A 20,668-nucleotide genomic window follows, 5' to 3' on the forward strand; every position below is an offset into this window, starting at 1 on the left:
CATTTAGATTTTGATAATTATGAATTTTTTTGTAATTTGTTTAAATAATTTGTTATAAACAATTGAAAATAACATAAAAAAAATACGTATATTTTATTTTTCACTTATGCAAAAGATAGCACAGTTTGTTTGTCGCTATCTCAACCAGTCTTAGCGTGGGCTTTAATGGGTTAATGTAATAACTACAAGCATAATTTTATTTATTGACTGAGGAACTAAAATTGTAATCGAACTGTGATGAAATGTGATGCCGGTACGGCATAATGTAAACTAAAGCTGTGACAATTACTGTATATATTTATATATTATTGTATTCTATGTTTTGCCATCACGGTAAATAAATTCTTATCTATCTATCTATCTCTCTCTGCTGTTTCCTGCTCTTCTCCTAGCCTCTCTTTCTCTACTCCACTCCTCTTCCGGCTTCACGCTCTTTTCACCTATATTTCTCTCCTCAAACACTTTTCCTCTTTAACTTTCTCACCAAAACTCGCACTCACAGCCAAGACACGTCCACACTGTTCCACCGACCTTCCTAACCTACGTATATGTACGAGGGTGGTCCGATAAGTACTTAGCCTACAAAAGAAAAACGAAAATTTTGGAAAAGTGGCGTTTTATTTTTCAACATAGTCTCTTTTTAGTTCGATACACTTGGCCCAGCGATGCTCCAACTTCTTTAACCCGTCTGAAAAATACGTTTCCTCGAGGTCTGAAAAGTAGGCTTCCGTGGCAGCGATTACCTCCTCATTCGACTCAAATTTCTGCCCGGCGAGTGACTTTTTCAAGTTTGGAAACAAAAAGAAGTCGCACGGGGCTAAATCTGGAGAAGACGGTGGATGGGGCAGCAGTTCGTAGCCTAATTCGACCAATTTGGCCATGGCGACGGTGGAGGTGTGAGCCGGTGTGTTGTCACGGTGGAAGAACACTTTTTTCTTCGCCAAATGGGGCCGTTTTTTCTGTAATTCGACGTCGAATCGGCCCAATAATTCGGCATAGTACAGCCCTGTGACTGTTTTGCCCATCTCCAGGTAATCGATGTAGATCACACCTTGTGAATCCCAGAAAACGGTGGCCATCACCTTTCCGGCCGATGGGGCAGTCTTCTCCTTCTTCGGAGCACTTTTGCCGTGTAAAGTCCACTGTTTCGACTGTTCCTTGATCTCTGGTCTATACCATTGGATCCATGTTTTGTCGACTGTCACGAAACGACGCAGATACTCCTGCGGATTGCGCTTAAACAGCGTCAGACATTGCTCTGAAGTTGTCTCACTGTTGCCCTTGTTGTCCGGAGTGAGCAAACGCGGCACCCATCGCGCTGACAACTTTCTCATGCCCAAAATTTCATGCAGGACATGACCCACGCGGTCTTTTGAGATGCCTACGATCTTAGCTATCTCGCGCACCTTCAATCGTCGATTTGCCAATACGAGATCGTGAATTTTTATCATGTTATCCTCCGTGGTAACCGTTTCCGGAGCACCTGGACGTGACTCTTCAAAAATCGACGTACGACCACTTTGAAACTCGTTAAACCAATTTTTGACGGTCGCCATCGAAGGAGAAAAGTCACCGTACATAGCATCCAAGCGCTTTTTGATTTTGCTGCGAGATTTCCCTTCCAAAAACAAGAATCGAATCACCGACCGATACTGCGTTTTTTCCATTTTTCAAAAATCAACGGACACACTTGCTTTCACACGCTCTCAAAAATAAACTACAACTCCGATCCGGCTGAAATCTTGACAGAAACCATTGAGAAGGTTGTACTACGTGATAGAATATTTCTTTTGCGAGAGTGGCTAAGTACTTATCGGACCACCCTCGTATATATATATATACTATTATTAATGTATTATTTATTATCATTATTTATTTATTATTTACCTATTTTTTCCGTCTATTTATTATTGTGCATTTATCTTTGTATTTTCTTGTCAAGAAACCAAGATAAGTGCAAGAAAAACTCATATATTTCAGCGACGCAATCGCAAACAAGCATGCTGACTCTAGTGCGCTTCAAGATTCTGAACCAGACCGACGAATCATGCGCTAGCCGGCCGATTTTCGAGTAAACGTTCGCATCGCACTATAAAATACGAGAAGACGACGCAGTTGTAGATCGGCTACCTTTCATAGTTTTCAGTAAATCTAGAAGTCCTATTCAATAACTTTATTTTCACATAAGCGACTGGACGTTTATTAGGGCGAGTGCAATTCGGAAGCATCGTTCTTAATGGGAGTGCGACAGCTGATACAGTATGTTGCATATCTACTAATCTTTTGACAAAATAAAATATTTTGAGATGGAATAATAATGGGAAAGTTAATCTGACAATGTTTTAAAACTGAAATAATTCTTTTTATGAAAAATTTATCTAAGAATTCACAAAATGAAAATAATATCTTGAAGATGTTACAGTTGAGCGATTTGAAAAATGTGACTCATTCATTTTAACTATACTATTGATTAATTTTTTTACGACTAAGGTACTTATAATTTTAATATAAACTTTATAATTTTTCATCTTGCAGCGCTAAAACAAATGAATATATAACTACATATTTCTTCCCTGTTACGGTCATCCAGAAAAAGGGGTTAAACTTATCAACATATAAGTAGGAGTTTATAGATTTTAAGAAGTTAATACATGTATAAATTTGTAGTTAAAATTTTTGTTAATGTCATTATGACTTCTCTCCAACTTATTCAATGATAATTACCTTTATTTGATCTTATAAAGCATAATCATTGTTAGTGCAATTACAACACACGCACGTATGCTCGCACGCACACAGTCACACATACACACATGTATAAAACACTATACGCATCGTTTTCGTATTGTTGAAATATAGTGTACATTTGACTATATTTATATACGAAACATACATACGACTACATATACTAGTAGCGCGCAGTACTAGTGAGTGCGTTAAAAAGTGTGTGAGCAGGACGTATACAAGTTCTATCCAGGAAATATCAGGTCTACCTTTATATCTCCGCACCATAGGGTTCGAGCTACCTCTGCGGGGCATGAATGTCAACAGAGACACCTCATAACCCTATAGGTTGTTTGCTGACATCTGCCAAACGTATTGTTCACGCACAGCGTACCTTTGTTTACAAAGCAATTTTTCAGTTCGGCTGATTTTGTGATTGTTAAATGACTGAAAAACAAGATCCAAGATCAGTGAATTTGCATCAAAATTTGCTTTTAACTTGGAAAACCCTTTTATGGGGTAATTTTTTTGTTTTATTTCCAGGGTGTTTCCAAAAATCATCTCTAACGAATCAACTTTATTATTTATTAATCGGCGATAATAATTTTTTCAGTTTTTTTTGGCTCAATTAAAAATTTTTTTCGTAAAGTTAGCCACAATAATGGCAGAGTTTTCAATAAAAATAATAAGAGTTGCATCCCTTATGATCGGAACTTAATGCACTAATTTGGCATTTACATGAGAAGTGAAATGAAATTTATTTCGTTGTAAAATATTATTTAGAATTTGAGGTAAATTGCAAAATTTATTTTTGAGAGTTAATTTTGAAGGCGAATTCCATCCCCTCGAAGTGTTTTTCCACCAAATAAAAAAACACGTGTTATTTATTTTTCTATGATCTACAATATATCAAATGAATATTACAATCGGTGAAGTCGGGTTAGGGGGTTCTCTTGAGAAATGTTATATAATCTTTAAATTAACTATTGTTCATAAAAAAACAATGTTAGATTACAATTAAATTTGAGCTTTCCTCTTGCCAGCAAATCACGTTTGTTACATTTTTTGTAGCTTGTTATGAAGCTGCAGATCAAAATTAATATTGACCTAACTGTCGGATAACTGTGATGTGAGATGAACCGTGACAGTTTTATTTAAAGTTAAATGAGATATCTGTATCTATAAGCTAGAATAATTCAAATTTATAAAAAAATTCAACTGGATTATCGTCGTTTAAATTTCAGGGCTATTTAGCTAACTAAACTAGTTATAAACATTGAGTCTGATACAAGTGCGGCATCCTTACAAATAATTTTGTTGAACTTGATCTCAAATTTTTATAGATAAGTTTGACAAAACTTGGTCAAAATCATAATCAACATTACTTAATTTATTACTGTTGGATGTAAAATGTATTTCTAACTTTATTAGCAAAATATATAAACTTTTTCTAAATTTGCGACAACTAATAAATTACTATAAACTTAGATCATTACTATTACCTTTATTCCTTCATCGTTTATTTCCATTTTATATATATATTGAGTTTATTCAACATAATGTTACAATGATTATTTACAGTATACATTTCAATTTTATTGAGTGACGTGTCTTGTTTCTTTGTTAGTGTTTTGTGTTGTATATGTGTGTGATTGTGTTTCGTTGAGTTAGTATTTTTTTTTTGCGCTTCCTTTTCCTCTTCTTTCATCTGTCCGTATTAGGGCTTTTACACCTTTACTGCGATATCCTCCGCTCCCTCTGCTTTCACTCATGCTTACTACGGTTCTCTCTTACCGTTTTCTTTCTTCTCTCTTTTCACTTTTCTTTTTCTTTCTCTTTTTCTTCTTCTTTTCTTCTTCTTTTCCACTTTAGTTCCCTCATCCACGCTATTTTTTCTTTGCTCCCAACCATTATTTCTTCCCACTTTTCTCCTTCTTTTCTTGTCATTTCGCATTTTTCTACTATGTGTTTCCAGTCTTCCTCTTCTTTTTGGCATAATCTACATTTCCTATTTTCATCTTTTTCCCAGTACCTACACCCTCTTGTCTCGTTCCCTAACCTAAACCTCTCTCTTATCTGTAGCCCTCTTATTTTCCCTTCATTTTGTATTTCTATTAGTCTACTCTTCTTCATTTCCTCCCTTATCCCCTTCCACTCTCTTATATATCTTGATTCTTCCATCTTGTCTTCCATTTCTTTTTCTTCTTTTTTCTTCAATTCTTCTCTTACTTCTTCCCAGAACTCTTCTCTTTCATCGTCTCCTTCTTCTCTCTCTCTGTATTTTTTACTTTCCCCTAGTCTTTCTTCTCTCTCTCCTTTTTTTTCATTTCTTTCTTCTCTTTTCTTTTCGTTTCTCTTCATTTCTCTCCATGCTTCTTTCTTTATTGTTCCATCCCTCTTTTCTTTTATTTTATTTTCATATCTCATCGCTCTCTCTATTGCTTTTTCTTTTATTTCTTTTCTTCCTGTTTCCCATTTTATCAGATAACTCGGTGTGTTTCTGTCCAAACCCAGTACCCATTTTATATATTTCATTTGTAGTCTTTCTATTTCCTCGTATCTTTTCCACCCCCATATTTCTGCTCCATACATTATCACGCTTTTCATTAACGCGTCAAATAACATCATCCTTAGCTTCCAATTTTCTTTAAATAATCTTTCTCCCAACCCCCATACTTTTCCTAGTCCCATATTTATTTTACCTTCTGTTTTCTTTATATGTCTCTTATTCCCATTATTTTTGTTTATTGTGAATCCCAGATAGTTATATTCTTTTACCATTTCAATTTTCTTTCCTATCCACTCAAAACTTTCTTCCTTTCCTCTTCCTCCTCCTTTCTTACATTTCATCATTTTTGACTTTTCTACATTTAATTCCAACCCTCTTTCCTCTAAAAATATCCTTAGTTTTTTCAGCATCTCTTTCATCCCATTTTCATTTTTTGCCAACATTACTATATCATCCGCATATCCTATCGTCCAGATTTTCTTTCTTCCTATTACCACTCCTCCTTCCTGAATTTTACTCATTTTCTCTTCTAACTCCGCAAAGGCAAGATTAAATAGCGTGGTGCTCAGCGGGCACCCTTGCCTCACTCCCTTTTCTGTGTCGAATTCCCCTATTATCTCTCCTCTAATTTTTAATCTGCATCCTGTTTCTTTATATATTTCTTCTATACTTCTTCTGATCCTTTTATCTATTTCTTTTTCCTTCATTATTTCCCATATCTTCTTTCTTCTTATCCTGTCAAACGCTGCTTTCATATCAGCGAAGAAGACAAACAATTTCCCACCTTTTTTCCTGATTTCTTTTCCTATTGCCGTTTTCAGCACGTATATTGCATCTGTTGTTCCTCTTTTTAGTCTGAATCCCATTTGTGTATCGCTTAGTATTCCTTTTTCTTCTATCTCTCTATCTAGTCTTTTCCTTACTATTTCTGCATATATCTTGTAATCTGTGTCCATCAGCGTTATACCCCTGTAATTACTTACTTCTTCTTTTTTTCCTTTCTTGTAGACTGGTATTATTATTCCCTTTCTCCATTCCTTCGGGAATCCTTCTCCGTTCCATACTCCATTTAGACATTTTGTCAGGTCTTTTATTAGGCTTTCTGTCCCTGCCATCCACGCTTCATTTACAATCCCATCTTCTCCTGATGCTTTTTTCTTTTTCATTCTCTTTATCACTTCTACTACCTCCCCTACTTTTATTTCCCCTCCCTCCTCTTTTTCACCTTTTTCCCATTCTTCTCTTTCTTCTTTTTGATTGTAGTCCTTTTCTTTTTCTCCTAGCTGCTTCTTGAAGTGTTTTAGCCATTCCTCATTACTTATTTTTTTGTCTATTTTTGTTCTTTTTTTCTTTCCTCCGCTCACTTTTTCCCAAAATTTCCTTCTCGTTCTATCTTTGTTTATTTCCTCCGCCACTTTCCTTCCTTCCTCTTCTTTTGCCTTTCTTATTTCCTCTCTGTACTCCCTCTTTGCTTCTAAGTATCTGCTTCTATCCCCAGTTCCTCTTCTTAGTTCTTTCAGAGCATTCATTACCTTGTCTCTTTTTACCTTACATTCTTCTCTCCACCAGCTTTTCCTTGTTCCTTTTTTACTTCTTATTTTCTTTTTTGTTACAGCGTTCTGCACTCTGATTTTTATCTCTTCCCATTTTTCCGTTCCTTCTACTGCTCCTATCCATCTGTGATACTCTTTTATTCCTTCTTCGCTCCAGTCTTCTCTTAACCTTTCTTCTTCTTCAACCCTGTTTTCTAGTTCCACTTCTACTGGTAGGTGATCCGATTTAGTTCTCTCTCCCATTTGCATTTTCTTCACTCTCTCTTCCCCTCCTATGTTTCCTATTATGTAGTCAATTGTCGACATCCCTCTCGCTCCTATATATGTAATTTCTCCTTCTTCATCTCCTTCTTTTTTCCCATTCATAATCACTAATCCCGTCTCTCCTAGCCATTTTACCATCTCTTCCCCTTCTGCGTTTATCATACTATCCTTTGTTTTTATTTCTCCTATCTGTCCTTCGCTGTCCCATTCTCTTCCTTCGCCTCCTGTTCTAGCGTTAAAGTCTCCTCCTATTATTAATATTTTTCCTCTATTTTCCTCTATTTCTTCGGTTAGGTACTCATAATTTTCTTTTTTCTTGTGCTGCATGTAGACTGATGCAACCGTGCATTTCTCTCTCTCTATCTCTATTTCCCCTACTATGACTTCTTCTGTCCTTTCTTCCTTCCATTTTACCTTTATTCTCTCTTGTCTTTCTCTTACTGCCATCAGTCCACCCCCTATCTCCCTACCCCTTTTTCCTTCCCTTCTCGAGTCCCTCCATTCAATGTTATACCCATTCAGATTTCTTCCTATTCCTATTTCTGCTTCTTCACTTTTCACCCATGTCTCCGTAAGTCCTACTATATCAAAATTTCTAATATATTTCCAGTCCTCTTCTTCCAAGCTCTTTATTCCCGCCACATTCCAAAATAACATTTTAACTGTTTTCCTTCCCTTCACCTCTTCTCTCTTCTCTCCTCTCCCCCCTTTATTTCCGAAACCCCTCCATTCCTTTCTTTGTCGATCTCTCTTCTCTCTCGTTCCACCTCCACTCTTCCTCCCCTGCTCTTAGCCCGTTGTGCCATATTTTAACTTCCTTACCCTTATTTTTCAATTCTCTTGCTTTTCTTCTTACCTCCTCTCTTATTTTCCTTTGTTTCTACGTCCAGTCGTGATCTATATATATTTTTTTCTCCCCTCATTTACTTTTTTTCTTCATTATTCCCTCCTTTTGCTCCCATGAGGCACACTTTATTTGCCACATCCTCTTCCTTCTATACTCTATCCCTTCCTGTCTCTGTTTTATTTCTGGTCCTCCTATGCTCCTTAGGCTTATTATTTCCCCCTTTATTCCCATTCTGGCCTTTAACCATTCCTCTGTGTCTCCTTTTTTTTCCCATTTTAGTTCTCTCTCCAGATCTGTAACAATTATATTATTTACCCTACTTTCTCTATCCATCCTCTCCTTCATGTGATCCATTTCTTCCCTATTATCTACTCTTTTTTCTTCTACCCTTGTCTCTCTTCCTTCCATGTATTTTTTCATCTTATTCATCTCTTCTTCCAATCCTTTCATTCTTTCTTCCCACTTCTCTTGTCTTCTTTTTTCTTCTCTTTTCTCTTTTTTCCTTTCCTCTCTATCTTTCTCTAATTCTTCTCTAAGTTTTTCCAAACCTCTCTCCCATTTTGCCTCTCTTTTTTTCTCCGCCTCTTCCATTCGTCTCATCATTTCATTTAGCAGTTCCTCTTTCTCTTTCTTCCCCTCTCTTCTCAGCTCTCTCATTTCTGCTAGTACTCTTTCAAATGCATTGTCTTCTCCTTTACTCTCCCCCACCCCTATCAATGTTCTGTCCATTTCATTCCCTTCGTCCCCCTCTGTTTCACTCCCCTCGCTTTCACTTTTGTACCTTTTCGCCTGTCTCACTTCTTCCTTGTTTCCCCCTCTCATGCCCTCTTCGCTCTCTCTACCTCTCACCCCCTTTGCCTTCCTCTTATCCCCTTTACCGTCCCTCTCTCTCGCTGTTCCTGGTGTTGTAAACATCTCGTTCCTGTTTCCTATTCCTATTCCCCGCCTTGCTCCCGCCTTAACTTTCTCTCTTATTCCCTCTGTCTTCGCCTTTATGCCCCTCTCCTACGCTCCTCTTTTCCCGCCTTCTGTCTTATCTACCCTAACCTATCCTTTCTCCCTTTATTTCTTTTTCACCTTTCTTCCTTCACCCTTTATCTCGTTCTCTTTTTCTCTTCTCCGAACGCCCTTCCACTCCTCCTGCACCTTTTCTCCACTTTTCTCTTCACTTCCTGCTCTCCTTCTCTCCAGAATCGGCCTATATTCAGCACTCACACAAGACACGTCTACTCTCGTCCAAGTCACAATATAACCCTCTATTTCCATTTTATATTTTGGAGATATAATTTCTGATTCTCTTTATTATCATATTTACTAATTAAGACTCTGATTCAACAAACTTACAATTTTCACATTTTTTAATACCTGATGTTTTTTCTCTTTGGGTTATTGGGTTATTGATCGGTGAACGCTTGAACATTGATTCAATACAATTTTAATGCATTAGTTTTTTGCGTGATTTATATTTTCTATATTAATTCATTTGCGATTTATAATTTTATTACAAGTACTGGCCTTTTCATTTAAAATATTAATGGATTATTGTTTATTAATGATAGACTTTATCTTTTAATTGACGAAGTTATTTTTTATAGTTAGCTTGATGTCTAATAGAATCAGTTTTTTTTATCTTATTATTTTTATAATTTTGATGCTCCTAACGAGATTTTTAATATTGAAATGAATCACGACCACTTACTTCACTTGCTTTGGTTTAGAAGATTCTAAATGAGATTTCAAAACTTAATAGGCATTTCATCCTTACTATTTGATTAGATTCCTCAGTAAGGATTAAACAGTCTTCATTAGACACCTAGCTAGGTGCTGCACAGTCAAATATGTAAAAGGCCGCTACTTATTTCATTCATATCTACTAACTTTTGAAAACTTATTTAGAATCTCATGAACAAGATTGAGCTAAATTAGTGGTAGTGATTCATTTCATAGTCTCAATTTTTATTGAGAGCTTGCAAGACCGAATAATTTTTGTAATTCATTATTAAATAACGAGCCGTCATATGTTAATTTTCGGAACTCGGCATTCCGTTGAGAAAATTTCTGGTAGAAGACTTTCATATTTAGATGAAATCAGTAGAAGCCTCTTACGTACTTGGCCATGCACTATCTAGCAGCTCGGCATCTAAGAAATACTGTTGGACCCACACTGAGGACACTAGTCCAACAGTAAGGACGAAACGCCTACTAACTTTTAAAATTTCATTTAGAATCTTATGAATTATAGTGAACTAAATGAATAAAAGTGATTTATTTTATTGTCTTAATTTTGCGATGAGCTCGTAAAACCAAATAATTTATGTAAACTATTATTGAATAACGAGGTGTCATATTTAAATTCTTCAATATGGATTATTCTATCAGTTTTTCGCCTTTATCTTCTTAAGTATTTTTTTCTTATATTCTAGCTACAGATCTATCAATTTTTGTACCACTCTGTTCTGTGTCATGATATTAAGTAATTACCGGCATTTAGAATATAAATATCAAAAGATTATACAAAAATATCTAGTTACATTATAAATTGTTTAAGAATTGATGGCTAAACATGGAAAAAAATTTTTTAAATCATAGTATGAAAAATTTTAATAATTGGAAAAAATCAACCGTTCGTCTTAAAAACTTAAATAGTTCTAAATTCAATAAGAGAACATATTGCAAAGTTTCAAATTAATAACACGTTTAGAATAATAAATTTAAGATGTCTCAATATAGCTTAATTGAACATTGTCTATATATAAGCATATGTACTATGTAACTGAACTTTTTCTGGCATTACAGCCTACTACTGGTTACTACGATGCTGCATTAAGTTATCAGACAACAGGACCTGTTACAAGCCTTGGTAGCAGCAGAAGTGATACTCTGTCTGGAGTACAGAGTGTTCAAGGTGTTCAAACTGTTCAAGCACAATATACAAGTATAAATGATGGTAGATTTGCTAGAACTGATAGTAATGCATCTCCGGTACCTTCTACTATATCACAGCAAGTAAGTATTTCGGAATAAATTAAATCCATCTTTTTTTGTTTGATTAACCTTTTGATAGCCGGTATTTTTCCTACTGAAAACGTGTAACTTTCTCGAAATTTTTCATATAAATATTTCTTAAGTAATAGTATATGTGGGCCGATCATGGTCTGACACCATATGGCGTCATGCCGGATGGCGGTAGTAAAGGAAAATTTTCAAATTTCTTATATCAGCAAAGAAAGTTTCTTACTCTACTTTAGGTGGCTCGTCGTATGCGGGACTGACCTAACTCGTCTACCTACTAAACTCCTACCTCTCTCTCTTCTGCCTGTATCTCCCGTGGGAACCGTTGCTAGGTATTTTTTCGCAGCGGAGACGTCGGTGTCATTTTCTCTTCGCATCGTTCCGTCATCCTCTAGACAGACTCGACCTCGAATTCTACGTTTCTCTGCTTCGGGTGAGATGACCGCGCTCTACCTACTACTTTTCGGTAAATTAGGAGGACTCTTTTGTTCCCATAGTCTGGCGCTTAGCGCTATCTATATGTTGCTAGACTAATCGTGACCTATTATTTCGCTTTCTCTTCCGATGATCAGTTTGTTCACAACAGAAGTAGAAAATGTCACTACCGTCTCCCATGATTGTGGTGAGTTAAGCCTACAAGACCCCAGGCTGAAAAAACAGAAGCGGTATTCATGTCCCGTACGAAGAAAAAAAGATATGCCACCTTTACAGTGGAAGAAAAACAGATACGAGCAGAAAATCAACTCACTACTAGTTAGAGACAACTGACAACTACTAGTCAATAGTAACAATATATGTAGACACTTTTTCAATTTTTGCTAAAGAATTACAAATATTATCTGTAGATGGATTCTCCAGTCGGTTTTAAGTGAATTCTAAAGATGTCATTATTTAAATAATTTTCAATTTGTCGAGTGTATTCTACAGCTACATATTCTTTCAATAATTGCGAAGGTTTTGTTATTCTAAATGATTTTCAAGTGATAATATCAGGATTCAAATTAGAATCCACTTTATTTTATAAAATATTTCTTCTCCATATTATTTATAGCTTTCAAACAGTTTTGCAGTCATCCAGCTCTCGAGAGCTTGTTCTCGCTTGTTTTAAGCTCCAGGTGTTCGAGGTACTCGTTGATTTCCTCCTCCTGGAGCGTCAACACCCAGTTTTCTACCTCTTTTTGAGTGCGGTCCATTTTCTTCTGTTAGTTGTCTTGCGGCTAATTTCACGCAAAATTTACACGTTTGCTATGCGTGGTGCGAGTGCGAGTGCTGCACTAAAAATCCGTACGCAAGTAAAAATTTAGATTTTATTAGCCGACACTAGGCTCGATCAAGGGCGTTTAATAGTGTATTTGCCGAAAGACTCTTTGCTCGTTATTGCGCAATATAATGATCCTGCCTATCAGGCGCACTAACTGTTTCTTGGCGCGGCTGTGTTGGTTAGTATCTAAAATATCATAATGAGCGTTGCGCGTAATCACCAATAACCGCAGCTAATAATATTTAAAAAAAACACATTTACGTTGAGGCAACACGATATCAAATAAAATTATCAATTTGAGTTTCTTATGTTTGAAAGTTGCCGGTGTTAGTTTTCCCCGGGCCAACGGGTACAATATTATTGATTTGCGGCAACTTTCAAAACTTATTGGTGTTTACGCTTATCTAAGAGTCGTTCGGTCGCACTCGCACGCGCTTACAGCTACTGTTTACAATTTCTCGCCGCGGCGGGCCTTCGCAAGCTCACTAACAGGCTATGTTTACTATTGTGGCCTTCAATACTAAGTGTGCACAACAACACTTGATTGCCACGTAAGTCGCTGGTTGACTGGGCGTAAGGTTAATGTTAAGAACTGGTGTTTTGAACAATCATAAACACCATAGGTTCTTTTACGTTGGGCGCCATGTAACGGGGTGGGTATTCCGTTTAATTAATTTATCCGCGTAATCGTATCGAAAAGCGCACGTAATTACCTATGTTAAATACGAAAATCGGAGAGCAGGAGGGAACGGGTGTCTGTCAACCAACTATCTACAAATACGAAAAGAACACTTCGAAAGTACTGTTAATATCACATACGAGAACTTTTATTATCTTTTAACATTACATCGTATTCGGCCCGCGTGTTTATGTTTACATGCCGCGCGCACGACAACAACATGCAGTGTCGGATCGCTCGCCGCTCTTTGTTTGCCGAGATGTTACATGCACGCTTTTTGTCGAATCGAGGGATTAGTCATGTAGCAATTATATCGCGACCACGAAATTAAGCTGGCCAGCTTACCTTTTTTTTTGCAGTCGTACGAAGAACGAAAGAAACAGTTCGCACTCTCGTTGCGGGAAAGTCTGTCTTTAATACGAGGAAACTTGCGTTTTCGGTTTCGCCCTCGCTGGCGAAACTCCTCACACGCGCACTCTCACACACGTTTTTCAGGCAGGCGGAGGCACCGCTATTGCAGCTCCGACTCGGCTCGTATCGGCACTCCGGAAAAGCTCGGGAAATCTCAAGAGTCTTGGTAGCGCAGCTCTGCGATCGAGTTCTAATCCTCGACTTTTAGCTCGTATCGGTAGCTGATTCCGCACTTTCGGCTAAGCGTGTCGATGGCTGATCCTTCACTGGTTCGTTTTCAATCGCGCGCGTTCCGCCTCGTCGCGTACCGAATTCCCTCATTACATTTTTCGTCTACTGGTAAGTGCTGCCCCCGCAGGCAGCCACTAAGTTAGGCTATTAGCGCTAATTCGACGTTTACCGTCACAACATTTTTTATTTGTTAAAGTTCGAACAGTAATGATAATCATCAAAAAAATGTTTGAAACATAGGGACTTTGTACACTAGCCACAACATTTAATTACAGTATATTGGTAGCCTTAGATTTCGCTTTTTAAACTCTAAGAATCCCTGAAACTGAAATCAACCAGTGGATGAAAAGTTTAAAATATCCTGGTGATGAAAATTCGTTATAAACCAATGACTGAAGCCTAATAATATTATTTCTCGAATATAAATTCATATCGTAATCCATTAAAATAACGTTATATGAAAAACGTCGAACAAAGTTTTTCCACACTCGCAATCCGTATACATCTAATTATTGGATTTTTCCTATAGTTCCAGTTAGAATTTTCACAACATTAACGATCTTATTTTCTGGTCTAGTTTCTTCAATTACTTTTTCGCAGTGACCATTCCAAGAATCTAGCAGCAATATACTGGTAGGACCAATATTTGTATGAAAAATGTTCTTCAACCAAATTTTAAAAAGATCTGCAATAAAAGAATTTGTTCAACATTTTTCTACCAGCATTCTATTATTTTTAAATTATGTTTAATTATTACTTACCTGAAGTTAATTTTCCAGATTTAGATGCTTCTACGTATACATTTTGAGATTTGAACAATTTGGATTCTACAATTGGTCTAAACTGGCCAGATTCTTCCTTTAAAACTAAAAAGAGAGGTGACAAAAGTTTTTCTTTACCTGATATTAGAGGTTTTATAGTATAGCTGTGTGTCGTATATATTATATGTATTATGAATTCCAATTTCTTGAATAGCTTTCTTCACATTGGTAACAAATATAAGAGCTTGTTTCTCTAGTTCTGTACTACTTTCGAAAGTTTTTCGGATAACGATATGTTAATTTTTCTTAATACAATTCTGTGAGCAATTTTAAATCTTGCTAGCCAATGTTTTGAACCTTTAAACCTAAAATCTTCAAATTCTAAATCCTTTTTTGCGTCTAATGCCCAACGACGCAAATCTTGATCATGCACAATAAAACCAGCGTCAACAGCAGATTTAAAATTTTGTAATACATAATCACAAATTCGGGCAATTTTTTCTCTGTATGTACCACCTTGGCTGACTGTGTAATTTTCTTTTCACACTCTCAATATTTAAATTTTTTTAATTTCCACTTCGCCAATAATTCACTGCTGTTTCTTTATAATCAAAAGATAAATCTTCTCTATCTTCTTTACACTAATTTGGTGGAAATTCTATAGGAGGAGAAAAATGATACATTATATCGTCCTCGATAATTTGTGCATCAGGATCCTTGTATTACTCCTGGAAATCTAACGTTTCTGCTGAAATTATTTCTATATCGTGAAATTCATCCATCGAATCTAGTAAAATATTTTTTATTTTTTCCGCTAATTGATTTTCTTGATAAGTAGTTGGCTATTAATCGGTAATTCCAATGTTTGAAAGTATACCAGCAATAAATTGTTACGTTTAAAGGATTGACTCTTATGATGAATTACTGCAATTGCATTAATTACTTTTGTGAATAGACTGTGTTAATGGAATGAAAAATAAACATTCGAATTTTCTTACCTTTTTGATCAAACAGGAATTAAGAATAAATTATTTTATAAATTTAAATTTGAAAATAATGAAGAAATTATTTACCTCTCCGAATCACGTCCATCCAGTAAAGACATGGAATTCCAACTGATATCTTATGTTTACAAAAACTTGTACGATATATATAGGACAGATAACACATTTCATTTGATAGTATTTTTATCTTGTTTTCTTAATTGTAAGTATTCTCAATTCCCACTTTCAACATATGAATAAAATTAGAGAATTTAATAACATCGTTTCATTTGGTTCAGTTTTGATATTTATTTTCTATGTGTTAAATTAAATCAGATAATTGAAAAACCTTTTGTACACAAACGTTTTATCATACTATAATATTCTACATTACTAATAAACAAACGAATGTTATTTCCTTCATTATTATTATTATTATTCCTACATTATTATTCCATTATTATTATAATTATTCAAAATTTAATATTTGACCCTTCGCGTTTGAAAAAGTTAAAATAATATTATAATAATAATTAGATTATTCTCTTCTTTCTAACATTTTTAGTATGGCGACGGCCATCGAGTACTGAAAATTAGAAAATTTATTTAAAACTTTCGCATTATCTACTCATTAATTACGAATTTTTATTAATAAGAGTATTTTTACCCTCGCCAATTATTTGTTATTGATAATTCAGAAATTGAAGGATTTTATTTTTCTATTTTCTTTCAAAACATAAACATCTGCTCAAAACTAAACTATTTTTCGAAAATTCATGTCAATTTTTCAATTTTTCACTTATCAAAAATAGGGATTGCAACCTCCTAAAAGTCAATGTCATCAAAATTTGTTATGCTTTCGATAAGTAATATTACCCACTTGGTTTTACTAAAAAATATTGGTTAGGAAAAAAGCTATTTAAAAAATCTGTTTTTGGGGGTGAACTTTAAAGGTAGATTTCACCATTTAAATGTGTTTTCAGAATATTTTTATTATTACAATATCTATAAAGTAGTAAAAATTAAAAAATTCACTTTTAAATAATTTTAATATCGAAAGTTCTAATTTTCATTAATAGGGGTAGCTTTACCCTCTAAAAATATTTTTTATTAAAAATGCTGAAAAACATAAACTTATTTTTTCTATTTTCTTTATAAATATAAAAATTTGGTTATAATTACACTATTTTGAAAATTTTTCCTGCAGAGAATGATGTCAATTTTTCAATTTTTTGTGTATTAAAAATAGGGCTTGCAACCCCCAAAAGTCAAACATACCAGAGTTTGTTTTACTTTTTATAAGGATTATTATCCACTTAGTGTTACTAAAAAATATTGACTGGAAGAAAAATTATTTGAAAAAAATGATTTTGAGGGTGAACTTTGTGGGTGGATTTCATCCCTTAAATATATTTTTCCGCCGATAAAAGGAATACCAATCTGTTGCTTTTTTAATGTACTACAACATATACAAGAATTATCAAAATCGGTGAGTTCAGGTTGGGGTACCTTTCTTGTTAGTGCTTTGAAAACTATAAATAATATGGAGAATAAATATTTTATAAAATAAAGTGGATTCTAATTTGAATCCTGATATTATCACTTGAAAAAGCATTTGGAATAACAAAACCTTCGTAATTATTGAAAGAGTATGTAGCTGTAGAATACACTCGACAAATTGAAAATTATTTAAATAATAACATATTTAGAATTCACTCAAAACCGACTGGAGAATCTATCTACAGATAATATCTGTAATTCTTTAGCAAAAATTTGAAATTGTGTCTACATATATTGTTACTATTAACTAGTACTATCAATTTTGCTGTAAATATTTATTTAACTAGTATTGCGAGATTTCGTAAAGTAAAAGATGATAAGAAATTATGATTTTTTGTAGCGACTGATTATTTTTTGTTTCATGTTATTATTATTGTTATTATTTCATTGATGTTACAGTTGTTTATTGTAATTTTTTTTAGTATACACTGTTACTTAAAAAAGAATATATTTTTGAGTACATTATGAATATAACCTAATAAACCTTGTATATGTTAGTTCTTTATAGATAGGCTCTTGAAAATCCTAGCAATTTCTATGACCGGATCAATGAATGTTAATTACCAAATTTTCACAAATAAAATAGCGTGTGCCATTTTTCACGTATTTTTTGAAAAACTTTAGACTGCTAAGGAACAATGTAATTTTATGGATGTTAACTGCTACGTTAAATTGTCTAATATATGTATATATGTACATACTGTCACATAACAGTTACCTACCTATCAGCTAATCAGATGACGATTAAAAAGGCTTTATTCTGAAAAACTTAACTTCATTTTATTTTTAATATCATTTATGTTTTGCAAAATCGATACATTTATGCGATATTTATAATTTCAAAATTCTACGGAAGCCAAAATCCTAAGCAAAAAATAAACCCATGTTTTATTCTGATAGTATCCACAATGTTTCTGATATAGTTTAATCCGTGAAATTTAGTTTTGATATCAGATTTAGAACACAATCATGTCAGATAATTCATAAACGTTAGTGTCAAAAGATTTGTTAGAGGAGTAGTATGTTTATGAAATAAATAAAAATTGATAGATAACGAAAGTTATACTGTAAAAACAAACCAAATCGTTTGTATTTATTATTATCATTTTTTTTAATTTTAATTTTCTCTGTTTGTTATAGTTTCTTTTATTACTTTTTATTGTTGTTCTTATTACAAAGATTATTGAATCCAATTAAATGATGATCGTGGGGAGGGGAGACGTCTCTACTAGTAGATATGTATACCTTTTTAGATATTTGGAAGTGTTGAGGATAAAGAAGATACTTAAGAAGTCATTGTAAGCATTATTGATGGGCATGTGAAGACAATTGCAAGTATAATGGCCATATGGGGTGTGATCTCAATAACATCTCATATTGAATTCTCGCTGACTAAAAGTCTTTTTTTTCTTTAGCAAATAGTAGACTCAGATGTTCTTACGATCTCTAACGTCCACCGGACTTTTTCTCTTTTTCGGTATTTTTTGGTGAGACCTATTGGATTTCAAAAGATTCTTCTCCGGATGCTGTATTGTTTGGATTGTCAGTCTTGTATTTCATGTAGTCTTTTCTTTTTATTTCTCTCTTTATTCTTTTGGTCTTAGTTAGATTTCTAATTTAGGTTGTCATCTTATCCTATTTTTTTTCTAAGATATAAACGTAGTCGCTATTATGTCGTTCTTCGTTAGTAATCCATGTCATTTTCTTTATATAGTTAGCAGTTGTTACATAAGCTGTTTGAATTAGATATCTACTAGAAATATACCAAATCACTTATGGTTACTGAGTATTTGCGTCAAGTGGTATTTCATCGCATCATTCTCTCTGGTAACTTATTCCATTACTCTACGTATCAATGTGCTAGTCCATCGTCCGTCACAAATACGTGTTCCATTCCTCTTGCCATTTTTAGAAAAGCGTATTTCTTATTTCTTCTCGCATGTGGTTCTATTTCATACATTGTCTTGAAGACTCTTTCTTTTACTTTTTTTAACGTATGTTGCACGCGTGAATGTCTATATTTATGTATGCGCGTGCATATATGATTGTGTTTGTGAAGCATATATTTTACGACATATATTATATATCAAATTTGGTTAATATACTTGATGTATTATCTTTCAGACTACCCAACATCAACAACCGTTGATAAATCCCATACCGCCAGGATACGCGTATTTCTATGGTGGTGGCATAATGCCTGCTAGTGGTTTCCAATATGGAACTCCAGCAATCTATCCAGTGAGTACATTATTTACATAAGTATTAGTGATATTATTACTAAAAATCGTTTTAATTGCTATAATTTGTATATTGTTAGTAGTGTTTAAGCTTCTCTATGATTATGCCAGATAAATTTTGAAATAATAAACATACTTTCCTACAATACGATTATGATGGGATTTTTTATTATATATTATTATTAGATATTAGATTAGCGAAAGTAGCAAGAGCACTTTGCATGCAGTGGACCCTATAATAACCCTACGAGGTGTATTTTCGTGGGATGTGTGGCAATTCTTATCCACTAACACCCTTTCTTTTGTGAACTTTTCCTTTCTACGAACACCCACCGGCACTCCTTAATATTAGTTCGGTGGGGTTTATTATGATTCCGAAGGATCCCGTTTCAAATGCTGTATTTCTTAGCCTATTAGTCTTAAATTCGCTCCAGTCTCTGCTTTTCATTTCTTTCTCTCTTTTTCTTCTTCGATCTAGATTGATTCACTAACGAAACTAGCTATGAGGTTCCATCTCACCTACATCGTCAGGATGATAGCTACGAAGTTATCTTTCGATAGCCGAGTCGATCCTAATTTTACTTTCATCTTTTTTCTTTCACATTTGTGTGCGGAGCACTCAAACTTTGTGTACTCTATCTCATCCTATTCTTCTCCAGAAAAGCAGCAATTACTATTGAATTTATGCCCTCTTTCGTCTAGATATACTTCAAAACGTCTATGGTCGCTGAGTCCCTACGTCAGTCCTTAATACATGGTACCGTGATCTCGGAGTACCCATTCCTTGACCTTAGATATGAAGATTTATGTCCATCGTCCATCCTTCGACGCATCCCATTCTTTTTGAAAAGGCCTTGCATCCGTTCGTATGTACCATCTTCTCTTCTTCGGTTAGCTGTGCTCGTCTTCGTCGGTATTCTTCTTGCTGGGTCCATATTTTTTTCCGCTCATATTTTTTTCCTTGAAATACAACCTTGATATTTACTCTTTTTTATTTATTTTTTTAAGAAAACTATCATCATTTATTATCAAAACTAATTATGGATATATTTATGACATCATCCATCTTTGCTTAAAAATTTTACCAATTGTTTCATAAGTTCCAATTGAATGTGCAGAGGAAGTATAAGAATTTTTGATGGATCAACGAGTGATTCCTTTATTATCTTCTTATACCGAGGTTCAAGGGTCCGATGTTCTCGGAAGCCAGACACTATTTACATAATGTTTTTCGAATCTCTACTATTCCATTCACATAAAAAGCAAAGATATTTCATTAATCCAAATTGTTAACCTAGTAGTACTTGATTCTGTCTAAGATTACCTTCATGTTACAATACTCTTCGTTAAATATAATTAAGTTATAATTTCTAAAGGTACAAATCCTATTTACTGCTTGATTACACATTACTATGATACATTTTGCATATGTAATATTTATTTTTTTCGTTGCCGTTATGACTCTTTGTATTCTGTGTTTTTACTTTGTCTTTACGTGCCTTTGTTAACGTATGAAAATATACATTATCCCTTGTCATAGCTTTTGTGAGCACGAATCCAGTTAAATTTGTCTATTTCTCTGGGAGACATTAAAATGAATTTAAAACTTATCTAATAGTCAAATCGATCCCAA

General features: G+C 34.4%; 1 protein-coding gene across 6 annotated transcripts in view; it reads left to right on the forward strand.

The window, feature by feature from the left end:
- LOC131675031 (protein lingerer) overlaps nucleotides 1-20,668 on the forward strand; it is a 796,131-nt gene that overhangs the window by 630,744 nt on the left and 144,719 nt on the right. For all 6 annotated transcript variants that reach the window (XM_058953839.1, XM_058953842.1, XM_058953845.1 and 3 more), the window contains 2 exons: nucleotides 10,694-10,903; nucleotides 18,920-19,036. In XM_058953839.1, the coding sequence (XP_058809822.1) occupies nucleotides 10,694-10,903; nucleotides 18,920-19,036 (327 nt within the window). The remainder of the gene's footprint in view (nucleotides 1-10,693; nucleotides 10,904-18,919; nucleotides 19,037-20,668) is intronic.

Source organism: Phymastichus coffea, unplaced genomic scaffold (genome assembly GCF_024137745.1).
Source record: "Phymastichus coffea isolate CEN01 unplaced genomic scaffold, Cenicafe_Pcof_1.1 PCOF00015, whole genome shotgun sequence".
Taxonomy (NCBI): Eukaryota; Metazoa; Arthropoda; class Insecta; order Hymenoptera; family Eulophidae; genus Phymastichus; species Phymastichus coffea.